The sequence below is a fragment of the Calonectris borealis genome, chromosome 19 (assembly GCF_964195595.1).
Source record: "Calonectris borealis chromosome 19, bCalBor7.hap1.2, whole genome shotgun sequence".
NCBI lineage: Eukaryota > Metazoa > Chordata > Aves > Procellariiformes > Procellariidae > Calonectris > Calonectris borealis.
Genome location: NC_134330.1, coordinates 3,892,671 through 3,910,224, shown reverse-complemented (window position 1 = coordinate 3,910,224; position 17,554 = coordinate 3,892,671). Strand labels below are relative to the sequence as shown.

At 38.2% G+C, this 17,554-nt stretch overlaps 1 protein-coding gene across 5 annotated transcripts in view; it reads left to right on the top strand.

Moving 5' to 3' along the window:
* The window catches only part of VMP1 (vacuole membrane protein 1), a 70,962-nt gene that overhangs the window by 49,767 nt on the left and 3,641 nt on the right, over window positions 1-17,554 (top strand). For all 5 annotated transcript variants that reach the window (XM_075168462.1, XM_075168459.1, XM_075168463.1 and 2 more), the window contains 3 exons: window positions 2,787-2,903; window positions 5,340-5,401; window positions 16,850-16,952. In XM_075168462.1, the coding sequence (XP_075024563.1) occupies window positions 2,787-2,903; window positions 5,340-5,401; window positions 16,850-16,952 (282 nt within the window). The remainder of the gene's footprint in view (window positions 1-2,786; window positions 2,904-5,339; window positions 5,402-16,849; window positions 16,953-17,554) is intronic.

Below are 17,554 nucleotides of genomic sequence, written 5' to 3'. Positions count from 1 at the left end.
TCTCCAGTGATGCTATTTGAGTGTTTTAAGGAGGATAATACTGTTCTTTTGGAGTAGAAAAAATATTGAACCATTTGAGGTTTAAATCTCTCTCTGGAAGCTTAATGAAAACTGGTAGGAATGGTGTGCCTTGTTCTTCCATCCCACATCAAAATGTGGGATGTGATGCACAGAAATGTGATTACAGTAAAGGGGGGAAGTGTAGGTCCCCTATGATCCCATTCTTCTGGAATAACCACAGCCATTAGCCAGCTGCTCAGTTGATGAGGTATTAATTCCATGCTTGTTTAGCATCTCTCTTAGCTTCCTAAATTGTAGAGATGACAATGCGAACTATTTGCTCAAATGTAAGTAACCTGTGTTAGCAGGAAAGAATTAATCTGATTATAGTTGCTGGCATACGACTTCTGTTTACTAATCTTTTGAACTGTCTTTATGTTTAGAGTGGAGACGTAGGTTACAAGCTGTTCTTTAAGTCTTTCCATCCAGTAAGCTCTTAGACTGCTCCTTCGCTGCCTCTGACTCATTACTCTAGTCACCATCTTGTGAGACATCACTGCATAGGCTATTTTGTCTGTCTTGTGTAACCAGAACAGCGGCTTGTAGATGGCAGGGATGAGTTACTGGAGTGGCTGGAGAAGGTGAAGTGCGGATAAATGGAGAACATGAGGAAGGAGTTGGTAAACATGAGAGGTGATGTGTAAACTCTTCATGGTTCCTGCTTAGTAATACTTAAACATTTGCTTAACTTCTTACCTACTTGCTGCACTATTCTTCAACGCACTCTGAGCTCCAGCTTCCTTTTGGATATATAGGCTGCCCTGGGTTGGGGGAGGAATGAGGAATCATGAATCCACCACAGTACACTTGGGGATTTGTAAAGGTGTTTACAGAATAACTGCAGAGTAGCAGTGAAAAGGGTGAGGTTAAATGTGGCAGAGGCACTGAAAAAGCATAGGCATTCAAAGCTATATATTTTTGTTGCATCTTTAGGTGAGGAAGGCAGCCCCTCACGTGTGCTCTCTGCATTCGTGTGTTCCCCCACGAGCTTCAAGGCTTTGTTTCAGGGCTTCTCTTGCTTGTTGCTGCTTCTCCGTATGCTGGAAGGTGTTTCCTTTACTTGCCCCCCTTATAATTACTTTTGGATTTTTAAACAGTATTTTAGTTGGTGTATGTTTTATGATTAGAGAATTTGCTTGTGAAATGGTAATGACTGTCCTAGCTGCAGGTTGTTGTCTGTCAAGCAGTGGCTTCTAAATGCTACATAAAAACACAGTCAAACTGCATTTAAAACTTTGCAAGTTTATCCAGGGAAGTCAACTGAATGTAATGTTGTTTAGTGGCAATAAGAAAGCCATATTATTGTCTGGAGCTTAATTCCCATGTAAAGGCAGCTCTGGGGAGGGAACAAAGCAAGAACTAGCCCTGGAAGATCCTTGCTGTGACTTGTGAGAATTTGCCCTCCTGTCTTTGTGGGCTTTTTTGGCAACTCTCAGTACCGCGTGTGAGTGTTTTTTCAAAAACAAAGAAAGAGAAAACCTCGCTGGCCTGCTTATATACCCTGATGTGGACTTGTTGAGTAACTTTTTACAGTGATATGTTTAATGTATCGATGATATCCACAGTTACCTCTGCCTAAAGGATGTTCCTCCCTCTATGGTGATAGTAATGCAGTAATTAAAATGTACTGTGAACTTACCAAAGAAACTCAAACCAACCAACAAAGAACATACTTGAGACCTAGAGCAGACTTGGCTCAGAGGAGCAAAATTATCTGGCTGTGGTATAAGTAAATAATTTACTAGCCTCCTATGCCTAAGACAGCTGTCAGAGGTAAAGAATCATTTTAGTTGAAGTGGAGCATGTTTAGAGACCGTTTCGGGGCATGATTAGAGACCGTTTCAGATTTCTTCCTATGCAGGTGGTGTTGTGGGTGCTCATAAATTTGAATTGCTAGTCTATAACAGCTAAGTATAACCCTCATAAGCTTTCTCACAGATTTCAGATTTCCATTCAGTCAGTTGCAAAGTTACTATCTTTTATGGTCTTTAACAATCTACACTCTTTATTTGTTTGTTTGTGTAACAAAGCGACACAAATACTGCAGGATATTAGCCCAGTAATACACTGCTACTGTGAACTGCACAGACCCCATGCGTTTACTCAGACAGTCTGCCCTTGTACTGCACGCTAAGTGTGAAAGGTTGGAATTTGGATACTTTCTTGGTTTAATTTCAAAAATATTTTACAGATAGAATCACAATACCAAACATCAAGCCAACAGTTTAACAATAAAAAAAACTTTTAATTTTAAATGAAATGCATATGCTTAATAAAATCTAATCGGTGCTTTTAAACTGGATACATATGACTATAAATGCCAGTTTTTAATGTACTTTCTCAGATGGAAATCACTGGGGATCACTTTGAACACTAGCTTCCAAGAGTGATGTGCTTGTCAGTGAGAAAATTTGATAAATCACTCAAAATGGCTTTACTGTGGTTTCTGTGCATTTCACATGGAAAACTTGTTAGCTTTTTTAAAATCCAGGGGTAAGGAGGGACCATGAGAATGGAATTGTCTGGGACATTGTCTAGCTGAATCCCAGAGACTTAAGTTATGTGGTGCAACATTAACGTTTTTGTAAGTGTTAAGACACAAGAGTTTTGGATCAAGTTGAATAAGGGGAAAATGTTCATTTTTCAAAGTTTCAAAGTCTGTCATGTTCCTGTTCATCTAAGTGGCGTGCTGCAATTCATGAACCTCTTTCCTTTGCTCTTCATAGATTCCAAATCCTCTGTTTGACCTGGCCGGGATAACATGTGGACACTTTCTGGTTCCCTTCTGGACCTTCTTTGGTGCAACCTTGATTGGGAAAGCAGTAATTAAAATGCACATCCAGGCAAGTACTGCACCTCCCTGAGGGCTCTGGGGTGAGGACTTTTTTTTTTTTTTTTTTTTGACTGTTACACTGTGTTACTTCGTAATGAATTCTGGAGTCTCCCTTCCTGACCTGAAGTAATGGAAATTAATTTGGTGCAAAGGATTTACAATAAAGGATCTGCTAGGCTTCTTATGCTCAAAACTAAGGCAACTGAATAATTTATAGCTACAAACTAATGAGCTCGCTGCCTACACCACTCAGGAAATTGGTGGTTAGCCAAGTTATTTACCTACGGTTTTTACCAGACTGAAAGGACTTCGTACTCATAATGAACTTGCCTTTTTGGTAACAAATACTCATTTCAGAGAGCACTGCAACTAGCCTTTACCGGTTAAGCGGCACTTTTAAATGCTCCCTTTTATCTCAGTTGAGTGTGTAGAGAAAGCCCCGCTCCTCTCGGGCCCTGCAGAAAGCAGTCTGAGGGTATGTCTCTGGGCATATTGTCCGTAGCTTTCAAGCGTGGTTAGCAATTTTTGGTGTCCTCAGCCTATATCATTTTGAAAGGGCCTGATTTCAGAGCGTGTCCAGTTTTTCTTGCTAACCCAGAGCCTTACTGGATATTCTGAATTTGGCAATCAGAATCTCCAGTTGCTTTCAAAAATGTTGAGTCTCGCTTTTAAAATGTGTCACCATTCTGTCCAATGACAGATGAAGTATTGATTCCCTGGCAACTCTTCACTGGTGGCGGTGTGGTTAGTGCTATATGATGAACTGCGTCGCTCTATTTGTAATGATTAGAACCAATGTTTTCAGTTGGGGCTTGTTTTTTTTAAGCATCTCCATAGGACTGGTGCAGTGCCTGTAGCTGTTGCTTGGAAATCTTGTCACTACATTAAAATAGCCGAAGCTTTTGGTAGTATAAAATTACTCGTTACTAGTACCCTCATCAAGCTGCTTAAAAATCTTTCTTTTGCCCTGAACAGACGATTTCAATCTTCAACCCTTTTTTTCTTCCCATCTTTTTGTAAATGGTTATTTTACTTTGCCTAGTCCTTAAACAGAAAATAATAAATAGATCTGAAAATTCTTTCATTTACTGTGATAGAACAACTTTTTCTCCACACTTACTTTTGTATTATCTGGATTTTTCTGCTTTTAAATCTGTGTACTGTTAGAATTTGTTCTGGCAACATAGAAAAGTGAAATAGTATTTGTGCAATATTCCTTTCCTTATTTTATTTGTCTTGTTTAGCTAGCAGAATGTTTGTTATGTAATTTATAGTGCTCCACACTCAGATCAAATGTAAGCGAAAAAATATTTCCCAGTGTCTTGTATAGTTGGTAAATCATCTTATTTTGTAATACGTTTAGCTATTAGAGTTCTCTTTTCTGCGATGCTTGATTTCAAGCACACTCTTGTGCAATAGCCTTGATTTTTGGAGTGATCTTGCTGCAATTTGGAATTTAGGAAATGTAAGAGTCATGGAAAAGGCTTTTAATGAAATCTTTCTCTAGACAGGAAGCGAGTGACTCTGGTGCAGTGGCCGTCCGGGAGCTGCTGTTAACTGGCCTCTTCCTCCGGACCACAAAATCATTTGTGTAGTTCTCGTCACATCCCTTATTTCCAGACTAGTGAATGCAGTTCTCGTTAGATCATGTTTAAATTGATTTAAGGAGACTGTTTGTGTGTGTATATGCATCTACACACAGTCTTGCTCACTCTTTGCAAATGAACAAGCTGTCAAATAGGACTAAAGGGGAATTAGGAGAGGCTATTTTAACAAAATTTTAATTTGTGTTAGAAGAGAAGGGAGTGGTAAAATTATGGACATTTGGATTTTCTGCAAAATAAGCTATGTGTTGCAGAAGTTTCTTTTATTGAAATTACTCTGTTCCAAATAGTCTGTTGCATTAGAGACAGTGACAATCTAAGTTTTTTGAACAGGCAGGTACCCAGTGGCTCTGACTTTGTTCTTCACTAGCTATTTTTTGTTATGTTTCTGTCTGAAGCACATGAACGAGGGGACTAAAAGATGCATTATTTTTGACTTCTGTGATCTTTAAGTACATGTGTTTGTGTAAGGGAACGTGAATTTTTCTGCACGGTGATGACTGTTTTTCCATTAAAACATTGTTGACGGAGTAAAGTGACCTTGAGCTTCTGGGAATTTAAGTTTGGGGACGATGCGAATGGTTAGTAGCACAGGCTACAAAAACATTGCAAGAAATGAAATCTATGAGGAAATAGAATAATAAAGTAAACAGCTTTTCTCTCTCCTTTCTCTTTTTGAAAAGTATTGAAAAATAAAGATCTTGAAAGAAAAGAGAAGGGAAAACTATGTGTGAGTGCTGGAGAAGCTGTCTGGTTGGAGAGGAACATAAATTGTCATACCCCATTGTCTCTGCTTCCCTTTTGATCAAATGTTTCTCTAACTGATGTTTTCCTTCCTACAGAAACTTTTCGTTATTATAACATTCAGCAAACATATAGTGGAGCAGATGGTGTCCCTAATCGGGTGAGTAATTCTTCAACACAGTAATACCTTTGCTCATTAAGTGGAAAAATACTGGAGGAGTCAAATAAGATGTGCTGAAAACTGTGCTTTGCTTCGAAGTGCAAGCTTTGGCCAACATAATTTAGGTCTTATTTGCAACTTCATTCCTCACCTCAAAGGCTTCGAGTACTTCAAGAAACATAATAGCACTGAAGGTCAGACAGCCTGAGTGTGTAGTACCAACAGCTAACTTTCACCCAGAAATAGGATACAGCTCTTCCAATTATAGATCGCTACACTTTTAGCTGCAAAGAGACTGGTTTTTTTATGGACTTTCTTCAACGTTGTAGTGTGATCCTATGACAAAAAATGAAAGAACTGTTGTGATTTATGCAGTGTCCCAAGGCGACAATAAACATCTTCCATAATTTGAACTACCTTATACATTTAAAATATTCAATCTCTCATAAAATGTCCGAATGAGAAATTTGGCGTGTAGGGTTTTATCTCCATTCTATTAAACTTGGTTTTTGATACGAGAAATGATAGTTTTCATGGATAAATTGTTCAGATTTTGAGAAAGTTTGTCCTTTTTATTTTTTTTTTTGGCTGAGTTCTTTAGTAATTGATTACTATTTTATTTTTTAAGTGAAAATCTCAGTTTAAAACAAAAAACTAAGCAAAAACCCAGCTAACAACAGTTAGGGGGAAAAAAAAAGACAAAACAACATACTTACATGTTGCCTCAGTGGGTTTGAATGAAGATTGGACACTGATGATGAAGTGTTAGATTTTTGCCTCATATCAACCTGTTCAGTCATGAAATTCTGTGTAATTTTAGAATCCATTGTTGATGTTAAGATTTCCTGCCTGGTAATCTAGCAAATAACATCGCAACAGTGCCTCTCTAACCATGCAGAAGTTTCATAAACTGCTTGAATGCAAACAAAGTATGCAACTTCATTAATTTAAATGTAGGCAATTAGATCAAATCATATGGATTTCATCAAAAATTCACCCTTAATTGTTCAAAGGAACAGTTGTGTTCTTGTGGAGGGGGAAGCTACTGCCTGTTTTCAGTACACTGATCTGATTAATGGCAGGGATGCAGGTTTAAAGTTTTAAATGTGAGTCTCTAACATTTAAATAGAAAGCTTTATTGTTGTGGGGTTTGGGGGGGAGAGTTTAAGCTAGATACTTAATATGATCCATAAAATAAATTCTAAGGTGTCTTTACTTTTCCAAGGTCTTCCACTTGTTATATGGGGCAAATTGATTGACACTTTGCTATCCAAACTGTAATAACTATTTTCACATAAAAACCAAAAAGCCACACTCCTCAAGAACAGTTTCAGGGGAGGAATGTCTGGGAATAATTCCTTTTAAAATATGTAAACTTGAAGTAGTAATGCTATACAAGGAAAAAGGAGTGTCAGAAAAAACATTCTAGGGCATTTCACTGATGAAACAAATCCTGACTTTAGTACTTCCTGATCTTCTGATTGGGTGTCTGGTTTGTAACAAACTTCAAAATTAATTTGTTGCTTTGAACATTTTAAAGAAAAAAAAAAAAAAGAGAGAGATGTGGCTACTTTTAACCATCATTAGTTGGCTTTTCTTTGTATCAATCGCACCAGACAATTTACTACTAACTTTTGATCAGCACTGCTACTAGGTAAGGTATATTTCCAAAGATTTACTCTCCTGCAAATCTTTGAGCCAAAACTAGTAGTTTTTTCCTACTTCATCTGTCTTGGAGATAATTTTGCATCGAATTACTTCGAATGCATTCACAAGACCTCTGCTGGATTCAGATTTTATTAGATGGTTGATGTCAGAGTTAAAAAATGTTCTCGGGAGACAGTAAGATTTTTGGAATGTCCTGGTATCCTTGACTTTTCTCAAGCTGTCTGCTAGCATTACCTCATCAATTTCTTTTAGAGCGGAGTATAAAACATGTTAAACAATAGCTTGCATTAAGTCCCTTATTATTAAATTAAAATCTAGTTCTATTTAATGGTCGGTAACTTTATTTTAATCAAATTCTATCCAACACAATGACTTAAGACTTTTTTTGTCTGGGATATTGCTCTTACACAATAGGAAATGTCTAGGCACAATACTTTAAAATAATGAACATATTAATATACAGGATAACTAAAATCTAGACAGAAGATTAAGTTATGAGATAAAGTCTGAGAATATTTGATTTTATAAGCCAGAGAGAATTTCTCGATAACTACATGAGTCTTAGTCAAAAAGCAAAAATGATTCACCTGCAGACCTTGCCCATAACTCAGTAGTTGTTTACTTCTGTTACTGGACGCTGCTGGCGGTGCACACTAAGCCTGCCATAACCAGGCTGTTTTAATATAATTTAGGGTAATTCGATTTTACAATTTTGTCTAGGTCTCCATTACAAAAGGATCGTAAAATACTCCTGATATTAATTAAATAAAGAAAGAAAAGGAAAAGAAAACGTGGCAGGAAATTAAGAAGCTGTTTACAAAAAATTTTTGAAAACATTGGTGGTAGCTAGTGTACAAAAAAAAGGTAAGAAGGGTGGGTGGTGGCAGAGCGAGGCACATGGCAGCTGTGCTGCAGCAAGCCATGCTGGAAGGAACAAGGAGACATGGGTGGGTTTAAGAAACCAAAGTTAGCAAGAGTCTCGACAGCAAAGCTGAAGAGGATTACAGAGATACTGGTAGCTCACATGAGGCTGGTAATTATCAACCTGCTCTAGCAGTTAATAGTTTAAAGTTGTATTATTGCTGTCTAAGATGCTAGAAGAGGATAATGTTTTCTCTCAGGTTGTATTACGTTCATAAGCTTTTGTAAGGAAAGATTGTGTGTAAGAGTTTTGTCTTGTATTCTGTCACTTAAAGAAGAGTTTAACTTACTGATCATCCATGTAAAATAATTTGATGCTGGTTTTAGGCCAAACCTAGCCCATTTAAAATGTTTAATTATCATGTGTGTTGTGGGTTTTCTTTTGGCTCTTAAATCTTTCCGTTTAATTTTTTTTACCTACAGCTGCAGGATTGTTTATGAAGTCACACTAAGCATGTTGTTTTTAAGCACGATCATATTTTCTTTGAAATGGCAGTTTCAAATGCGGATTAAGAACTCCCAGAAAACTGCTAAAAGAAATAGTTCTCAAAGCACACACCATCCACAAAACTGTCTGCCATCAATTCTGGGTGAATGTTCAGAAGGAAAAAAATCTATTTTGTTTTTTTTTAATTCAGCATGCTCTGCTCGTATTTTGTGAAAATGAGCTAATAACTTTAGAACTTCAGTGGACATCCAACAAATCATAAACATGTTTTATATAGCATTAGACAGCACGCGGCCTTCACCTCAGAAGCATCTGAACTTCAGTGGCAAGTGGTACGGCTGCATCCCTTTTGGACAAATCCCACCCTGCGGGCAGAGAGATTCCCTCTGACTGTTGTTAAGTTAATGATAAACTCACGCAGGCTGCAGAAGGTCTTAATTACCGAGGCTGTGATAGTTACTCAAAGGGGAGGCATGAACACTGAGAAGTGCTCATGTGATGCACCAGGTGTGCTATCTTCTAGCAAAATGAGTGAACAACTGCCTGTAGCAAACGAGGCCTTGCTAATTTTAAGAGAAGTAGAAACTAATCTATTCAGTTAATGAACTGAGTCAATAAACTAATTTGAAGTTTAAACAGAAGCCAGTGAAATGGATGTAAAATAATTGCATACTTCCACAGATTTTTAAAAGTTAATTTGTTAGTGCCGTGTTCTGTGGGTGAGACGTGTTAACAGTGTGCAGCGTAATTCACCAAACTCAAACCTGAAAATCTACCCCAAAATATTAGTACTTCCGAAGGGTTTCTTAACCTGGTATTTTTGTGGAACAAATTTTCATGCTTATCAGCTCTGCAGGCCAGTTTGAATGATTGCATGTCTTAAAGGAAAAACAGTTTTTTGGTAACAGGTACTTGAACCATTGCCTTGACAAACCAGTTTGCTGCTATTTATTGTGCCATAATTCTTTGCTTCACAACTTAATCTCAGTTGATTCTTGTAAGGAGCGTGATGTTCCTTTCACGAAAAAAGTACAAATGAAATCATGGTGACTGATGTAACTGGAAACTTTGCTAAAAGAATGTATATTTTTTTCAAAAATAATGTACAATATAGGTTTAGGTTATTTCTTTAGAATGTAAGTCAAGAAGCTACAGTGATAGAAAGGGCTGCACCAGAAACCAGTTGTCCTGGGTGGGAAGAGCCCTTTTTCTGATTCACATGGTGCCATGTGATTGCCCGTGGTTTTTGGGGTCTTCAGCAGGGTAGGACCCCGTAGCGTGGCCTCTGCCAGCTCATCTCCACTGCTTCATATTGCTCTGCTCTGGGGGCCAGGCACAATCTGCCAACCACACCTTCTGACTTGGTGGACCTTTGTCTTGCATCCATTGCGAGAAAGTCCATATCCTGTTGAACTGGCGTCTTCATTAAAGGATATTTTGAAAAATAGGTTCCAATCAATATTTAAAGTAAAACCTGTGTAGTAGAATTCAACCAAAAATTACCTGACGTGGCTGAGAACGTGGATAACTGAGCAGTGACTTCAAAATCTCCTGAGAGAAATGCTGCTGGAAGGTTACACCGATACACCTGACATTTCTTGGTACAATAAATCAATGGCTCTCCTCCCACAAGTATATCAGAAACCTGTGGGACTGCGCCCTCATAATACCCCTGTACACAATAGATCAGCTCTGCACAAAAAAGGCTTTAGCGTCTTGAAAGGGACGCAGATGTGGATGAAATTTGAGCAGCTTTGGTGTTGAAAACCTTCCAGTGGATCACAACAGAATTATAAAAGTTTATTTGCAAAAGGCTTGTAGGATTTAACTCCGAACAAGCAAGCTTTTTTTTCTAAATTGTGCACAAAAATATGTCTTTAAAGTACAAATAGAAATTCCCTTACAAAGAGCAGTATTGAGCAGTTCAGAGATGTTGCAATTCCTATTTTTGAAAGCATCGATTTTAACATAACAGAATGTCCCAAGAAAAAAATGTTTTGCAGACAGCTTGGTTAACGTGAGTATTGGAGCGTAGCTCCAGGTATAAATGACGTCAAGCGTGTAACAATTTTAGCTTAATCTTCAAATACGGTATTTTCCTCCTTTATCTCGTAAAGCAAGTGAATCTGCCGAGTAGCCTTTTAACCCCCAAAATGTTTCTGTTGATCCTGACCACGAACCAGGTTTATTTTCTGCAATTTTAGAACACTGCAGGCAGATAACACCTAAGTTTCAGCAGCTGCTCGGAGGCCGGAGCGGCGGTGACAGCCGCCCGAGGCTGTGGCTGCTCCCGCGGTGACAGCCCGGGCTCGGCTGCGGAGGCTCCGGCTTTGCTGCAGCATCGTCGGTCGGGGCTGAGTCAGGCTGAGGTCCCCTCTGAGTCACTGCTGGGTCCTGGTCTTGGCGGAGCCTCGGGGAAATGGATGGTTTAAATACTGTGAGAATCTTTATCAGCACAGGAAGTGACAGCTCATTAAAGTACTAACCGTTAAGCCTGTTTAGATCACTGTCTGGAAAAAAATTAACCATTGAAGGTTCAGATAACTTGCAGGAGGAGAGGTGCTCTGTTGAGACAGTGAACAGGGTAGAGCAAATGAATCGGCTTTGCTAATTGTCCAGTGGCGTAAAAGTATTTCCGCTGGAATCTGTTTTTCAATAGTTCATCAAATGTCCAACTTTCAAAGAAGTTGATACCGTGCTGGAGCAAAACTTCCAGTTTCTTTTGAGGGAGGGATGGCCGACATAACCGCAGGTGGTGCCTCTTACTGCACGCCTTCTTGCTCTTGAGCTTCGGGGTGGGTTTTTCTTGTGTTCTCACAGGGGAATGTAGGAACGTGAATCCAGTACAGAGAAACTGTGTGGGAGGAATGGGTGTTGGGTGTGATGATTTAATGATGTTTTGCATAATTGTTTGGAAGGTGAAAGCCTTGCTTTGACCCTCTGGCCTAGCTGTCAGTAGCTAGTCTGATTTAAATAAATTATTAAGAAAAGAGTTGGAGGTACTGGGAGGGAGCACACATTCTTCAGCGCCACTTAACTCCCTTTTTTGTAGAAGCAGATAATCTCTGGCCTTGGGCCATGCTTGCTCCAGGACCGCAGGCTGAGATACTGGATGTGTGCAGGGTTCGTGCTGACAAAACGCACAATGATGTTTTCCTCATAGTTTGTTTTTCTGTTGTTTCAAAATTTCTTTCGCTGTTGTCTTCATTTTGAATTGTAGTGCTGGCATTTCCTAAAAGGATGTTTTTCTATAGCTGGACTAACCCAAATAGCTGAATCTGAGCAAAATGTGTACGACCCTGTTTGTCCCCAGACCCTGAGAGGGCCCGGACGAGGACAGAGTGTGCATGCCAGAGTCTGACAAAATCAATCCCCACGTTAACAGTTAAACGGTTTTTCCAAATTAACAGCTGTGGATATTAGAGAGATCATCCATAAAATGGGGTTGTGACTCAATATTGCATCACCTTTCCAAGCAGGGCTTCGGTGTGTTTCAGCCTGGGAGCCTGGCGGCTTGTTTGCACCATCTATTCAATTATTGTGGTTCTCATTTCCCTTCAGATTATTATTTCCATGATAAAACGGACTTCCATGGTTTTAAACCTGCAGTGCTCAATGTTTCTGGATCATCGGAACTGGGGACCGATCCCAGTTGTTCATATGAGCTGCTGAATAGGGTATAAAATTCAGAACTGAATGCCACTGAACTTCCTATTTATATTTTTAATTTCCATCAAAATAAATGGAGTTTAAGAGCTGCTTAATCAGCTGCTTAATCACTTGCTGATAGAGGCCTCTTAAAAATGAGAAACTTTCCTCAGCAGTAAAAACCCCACCATATTAATGTTCCTAAAATGTGGGTCTACAATGGCAACTTCAGTGTTTCTTGAAAATACTTGCTAATTCTAACATTTCTCTCTGAAAAAGTAGGCAAATATGCACGTGTGCAGAGGTTTTTGTAAGATGGGAACTTTAGATCCTAAATTGTGGACTGATAGTTTTTTTGTGAAATGGTAACACAATGATACAAAAATGCAGCATTTGATAGAGAACTGTACTTCAGCATTTAGCACAGCGTGTAATTATTTGAGTGTTCACAAACTCTAAAAGCATAGGTTATGAAATTTCAATAACTCAGGAGTAACCTATACTCTTAAAATATAGGTTGTATATTGTAAGAGGAAAAATAGGCTTTTCAGAAGTGCGAATATCCTGATTAAATGGTTTTAAAGAGGTGTTTTTAATATTAGTAAAAATGCAATTGACTGAAGTACTGAATAACTTTCTACTTTTTGTTAAGCTGGCATAGGGAAATTTTTTTTTCCCGCCTCGTGGTGTGGTGCTTCATCCACGTCCATTTGAGAAAACTCCTACCTGTGGTTCCAAAGATTCTGTTAAAAAGAAAGTTTCCCAAAAGTTTTCCCTACCACTTCATGACTAGTGACATGCATTTGAGGTTCAAATATTGACAGTCATTCTTTGAAAAGTAAATTAATAAATTGTACGGTGTATTTTAATAAACACAATTTTGCTGTGACTGGAATAGAAGTTTTAGGACTCATACTGTCAGAATCTGTACATGGTGTAATTGTTAAACTGATCCTAGAACAGCTTTGCTGGATCTCTGTAGTGTGGTGCTTCAAATAGATGTGAGGTTTTGTTTTATTTGTTGGAAAAAAAAGCTATATAATTTTTGATTTGTATAGAAATTGTGGCTCTTAAAAAAAAAAAAATCAGAGGCATCTGTTTAATTACAAATACCAGGTAATACTTCTGAAACCAGGCTTCAGCAGTGTTTTGTTCAGGGAAGCAAAATTCTTAATGGGTGTTTATGTTGTAGTATTAGAATGCAAGTAATGTTTTTTACTGAAATGTTATGATTTTAGTGAATTTAGACTGTACCAAAGGCTAGTGCAATTTTTTTGAATTCTGTTTTCAGTTTCAATTCCTTGTGAAAGATTCAATTTTAGTAGAGAATCAGAATGAGTTAAAACCAAAAAATGATGCTTAATGTTAACTGTTTCTAAAATTTCTTCTGAATCAAAATTTCTTCAGATGTTTTTTTTCCTCAAAGAAAAAAAATCCAAAGCATTTTTTTTCTGAATCTTGTGGTAAAACTGTAGCTCGTCTTTTTGTTTTTCAAGTGAATCTTGTTGAAAGGACAGAATACACAGGAACAGCACCTCTCTTCCTAGCAGTGCATCCTTGTTGCTGATTAGCTGCAAAATTCATTAATAACAATGATAGCAACTGGTGAAATGTGTTTCATTGCTTATTCTGACAGACAACTTCTAGTGAATGACCTCTTTTTAATTTTATTTTATTTTTTAAATTGAAGTCCTTAAGCAGCTCACTAAGACCTACATTTTAAGGCTTTAAGAAGAGACAGCAGGTTGTGTGTTTGGGGATTTTGTGTGGTTTGTTTTGGCAGATAGAGACTACAAAGTGTGGATGAGCGAAGTTCTGTTGTGCACTAAGGTCCTTTTATTTTCTTATCCTTTCATATTCTTTATTTGAAAGACAATAGGCTTGATTCCTGAAGGAAAATGCAAGGAATTGGTTTTAGATTGTTCTACAAACAGGGTTATCTTCCAGCATCTTCCCTTCTTAAGTCGGATGTGTAAATATGCCTGTGGTTTGCATCTAGCCTCCTGAAACTACAGCAGTCTTTTGAAGGTGTATCTTAAAGTCATTGCTAAGTGGCGCAGAATTGTGATGCAAATCTGCTCCTTCTGCCTGTACCTGTGTCTGGTTTGGGTGTAATCCTGGAAAACTTACACTGAACTCTTCCCCCTCCTCCTTTGACAAGAACAGGGTTAGCGAGTTGAACTTCACTAGGTTTGCGGGGGGTGCCACTCACTTGTTTGTAATTAAATAAAATGAAAGCTGATTTTTAAGACTGCTAGATCTACGATGACGTCTATGCTTTGGATATTAGGTGACATGTATGTTAGCTGGTTGATTAAATGATTGAATTTTGTCGAAAGAGTAGAAGTAACCAATACTGCCCCACTGAAATGGGATTTTGAGAATTTTATTCCTAGTACTGTGGATTCATGGTTTTCTAGATGTTACTCTGCTTCATTTTACTCCTTATTTAAATTTATGCACCTTTTTTTCAGTATTAAAGTCTCTGCGAATGTGCAAAACATTGCAGAATTTTAGAAACCAAGGTCCTTGCATTCAGGATCTTACAGTTCTTCAAAATAGCTTTAATAAAATAAATCTCGTGCACTTAATTCTTAGTCGTGCTCACAAAAGAAAAAAAAAAGCTGACTACTTTTAGTGAAAAAAATTCTGCAATACAGTGTTGATGCACCAGGATCTCTTCAAGTCGTCTGAACTTGGTTTTCATGTCTTTGTTCTGTTGTTTAATGCTAATTGGGCACTGACTTAGTTCAGTTTTCAGAAAAAAAATGGAGGCATTTGAACAACCATTCTGTTAATCATTCATCTCTCATCATTTAAATATTCATTTCATAATCACGCAGAAGTTTAAAAGTAAACTATTACCTCTCAGTAGCTTTTCCAGGCTCCCAAGTGTCATTTGAAAAAGAAAAGAAACCTCAAAATGTAACTCATTTTTAAAACTGACTCGTACGGAACAGCGAGTCATTAGGAGAATTTTTCCCACGAATAAAGTCAGCTTCGAGAGGGACGGTTCTGAAAAACTGGAAATCATTTGTGCAAGTCGACATACTCTTGTGTAAAATGTGTAATAGACGTGCTTTAGTCTCTGCTTTTTTTTTCCCCCTGAAATTTTACTAGTCCAGGCACAGAATTTACTCACCCAGTTGTATCATCGTGGTGGTGAATCATGAGGGAATCAATCTTTTTTTTTTTTTTTGTAAATATGTTCAAAAAAATTATTTGCCCCTGGCTATTGAAGGAAATAGATTTAGTGGAGGAGAGTGAGCTACTTTGTTTCTTCAGTCTGTGCATTTTCATAAATTCTTAAGATTAGAAAGCTGTTATTTTTTGATTGGGCTTTAGCCTGGAAAAGGGAATACTGTGTCAGATCAGGAGGCTGAGGAAAATAATTTTCGGAGAGGAGATGATCAGTTTGTAAAGCTCTCTGTCGTGTGTCTGAAGCGTGTTTTACTAAATCCTCCCTGAAGTAGTAGTGTGAAGAATCAAAACTGTAGTGTTGAAATTTAGGTGACTTTTTTTAATGTAGAAGACCATATTAATTTCTTTAAAATTAAAAAAAGAAATTTGAAATCTCTGTTCTTCTTGAGATTAAAACGACGTTTGTCAGTAACGGGAGCTCTCCCGTGGCTGGAGTTAGGAGTGTTGGTGTCTGTGTGTGGATCAAACCTTGGGGGCCTTTGGGTCGTGCGCGTGTTCTCACCACACCAGCCCAGCCAGTGGTGTTGCTAGTGGTAATTTCTTCGGTATAGTGTTTAAGTTGTTGTTTTTTTTTTTAAAGTGTCATGACAATTATTAAAGCTCCTTGGACCTCCTGCTAAATAGCATGGTGTATAGATTTAAAGAAAAATTACCTAGGTTGTTTTTGATTAAAGTCTGGCTGGGCTGTGGTATTTGCAGAATGGAAGTTGGAGGCTGCTGTGAGTCTGTCCAGCGTTAACACCTTTACGCCTTAGGGGTAGGAGAGGGTTCTTAGTTCCAAAAACGTATCCGTGATCTTTCTAACGTTAATGTAAGAACAAGGTGTTTAGTAATGTATTGTAGCTTTTGTGCAAGTCATCTGCCATAAACCATGGCATGATTCAGAACAGGGTTCATAGTTCCTTCTTTGTTCCTTTGTTAATCACTGACTTGTGGGAGGCGCCTGCTGAATTTGCTAATGCATTCTTTTTGGGTAAGGATGACGCACAGATTGTCCTAATAAGGACTTGGTTTGAGAAAGGGGCCGTCTTCTTTGAGAAGATAGGGGCAAGTCATAGGGCGAGCAGTTTCTTTTTTAACTGAGGGATGACACAAGCACAAGTCATTTCCTTATTAATCGGTTCAAACCAGTTCTTACAGGAACTGCTGGTGATAAATGTGGGACTTCTGAGAAGTCATTCATTTTATTCTCAGCACTGCACCAGTGCACAGCCTCAGCTGGCTTCTCCCTGGCTTTAAGGAAATGCTCTAGCTCACAGCTTCGTTCTGTGCTACCAGCAGTGTATTGTCACTGGTTTGCTCTGAAATATTTTTCTTTTCAAGCACTTTTTGAGGATCTGGGGAGATATGTCCCTTTCAGAAGTATCAGATAAAAAGATGAAATACACTTTATTTCGTGGTTATCTGCTTTCTCAAGTAGTGATGCCCTTCTGAGCTGTAGCTCAGTCTGAACTTTGTTCTGTTTAGGTCAAAGTGGTAAGTTTAAAAAAAAAATGTTTTTTGTTTTTGTTTTTTTTTTCTCCCCTATTTTGTCTTGCTCTCTGGGATGAACTTTGCATCAGTGCTATTCCAAGTATAGGTCCTTCTCTTCAGAAGCCATTTCAAGAATATTTGGAAGCTCAGAGGATAAAACTTCACCACAAATCTGACAGTGCCGTGCCACAGGTAAGAACCTCTCTGCCTCCCTCCCCAATTAATTTTTCCCTTCTCCAGCTGTCTTTTGACTCGCCAGGTTTGCCGATGTAACTCTTGATTCTGTTTTTCAAAGATTTGCAGTGGCCCAGGGAATAGATAAAAATCTCATTTTAAAAGCAACCTGGGAATTAAAAATAATACTGTAATTGTATGCAATTGGACTTAAACTCTCGGAGAATAAAGAAAACAATAAAGTAAGGCCAATGGCACGTCTTGCCTCTATATTAGCTGCCTATTTTGAAAGAGAAGTTTAAGCAGAAAAAGGTTGCATTTACATGTGAAACGGTAACAAACCGTGTGCAGCATCAATACTTCAGAAGCCAGTCGGATCTGTGGCTTAACGGCCAGTAAGAGAAACAAAATCCCCAAGCCTTTAGTGTTCGAAAGGAAAAGAAAAATACGGGAAAGAGTCGGTACAAAGGGGCAGAAGTGTCCCTTCATACAAAGTATTTTAAAAAACATACTCTGAATTTTCAGTGGAGACAAAGCAACTTTGACATGAAATTCCTTAGGATACTAAGGCATTTTTAGATAAAATCCATTAATCTAACTCGCACTTCACAGTTAATACT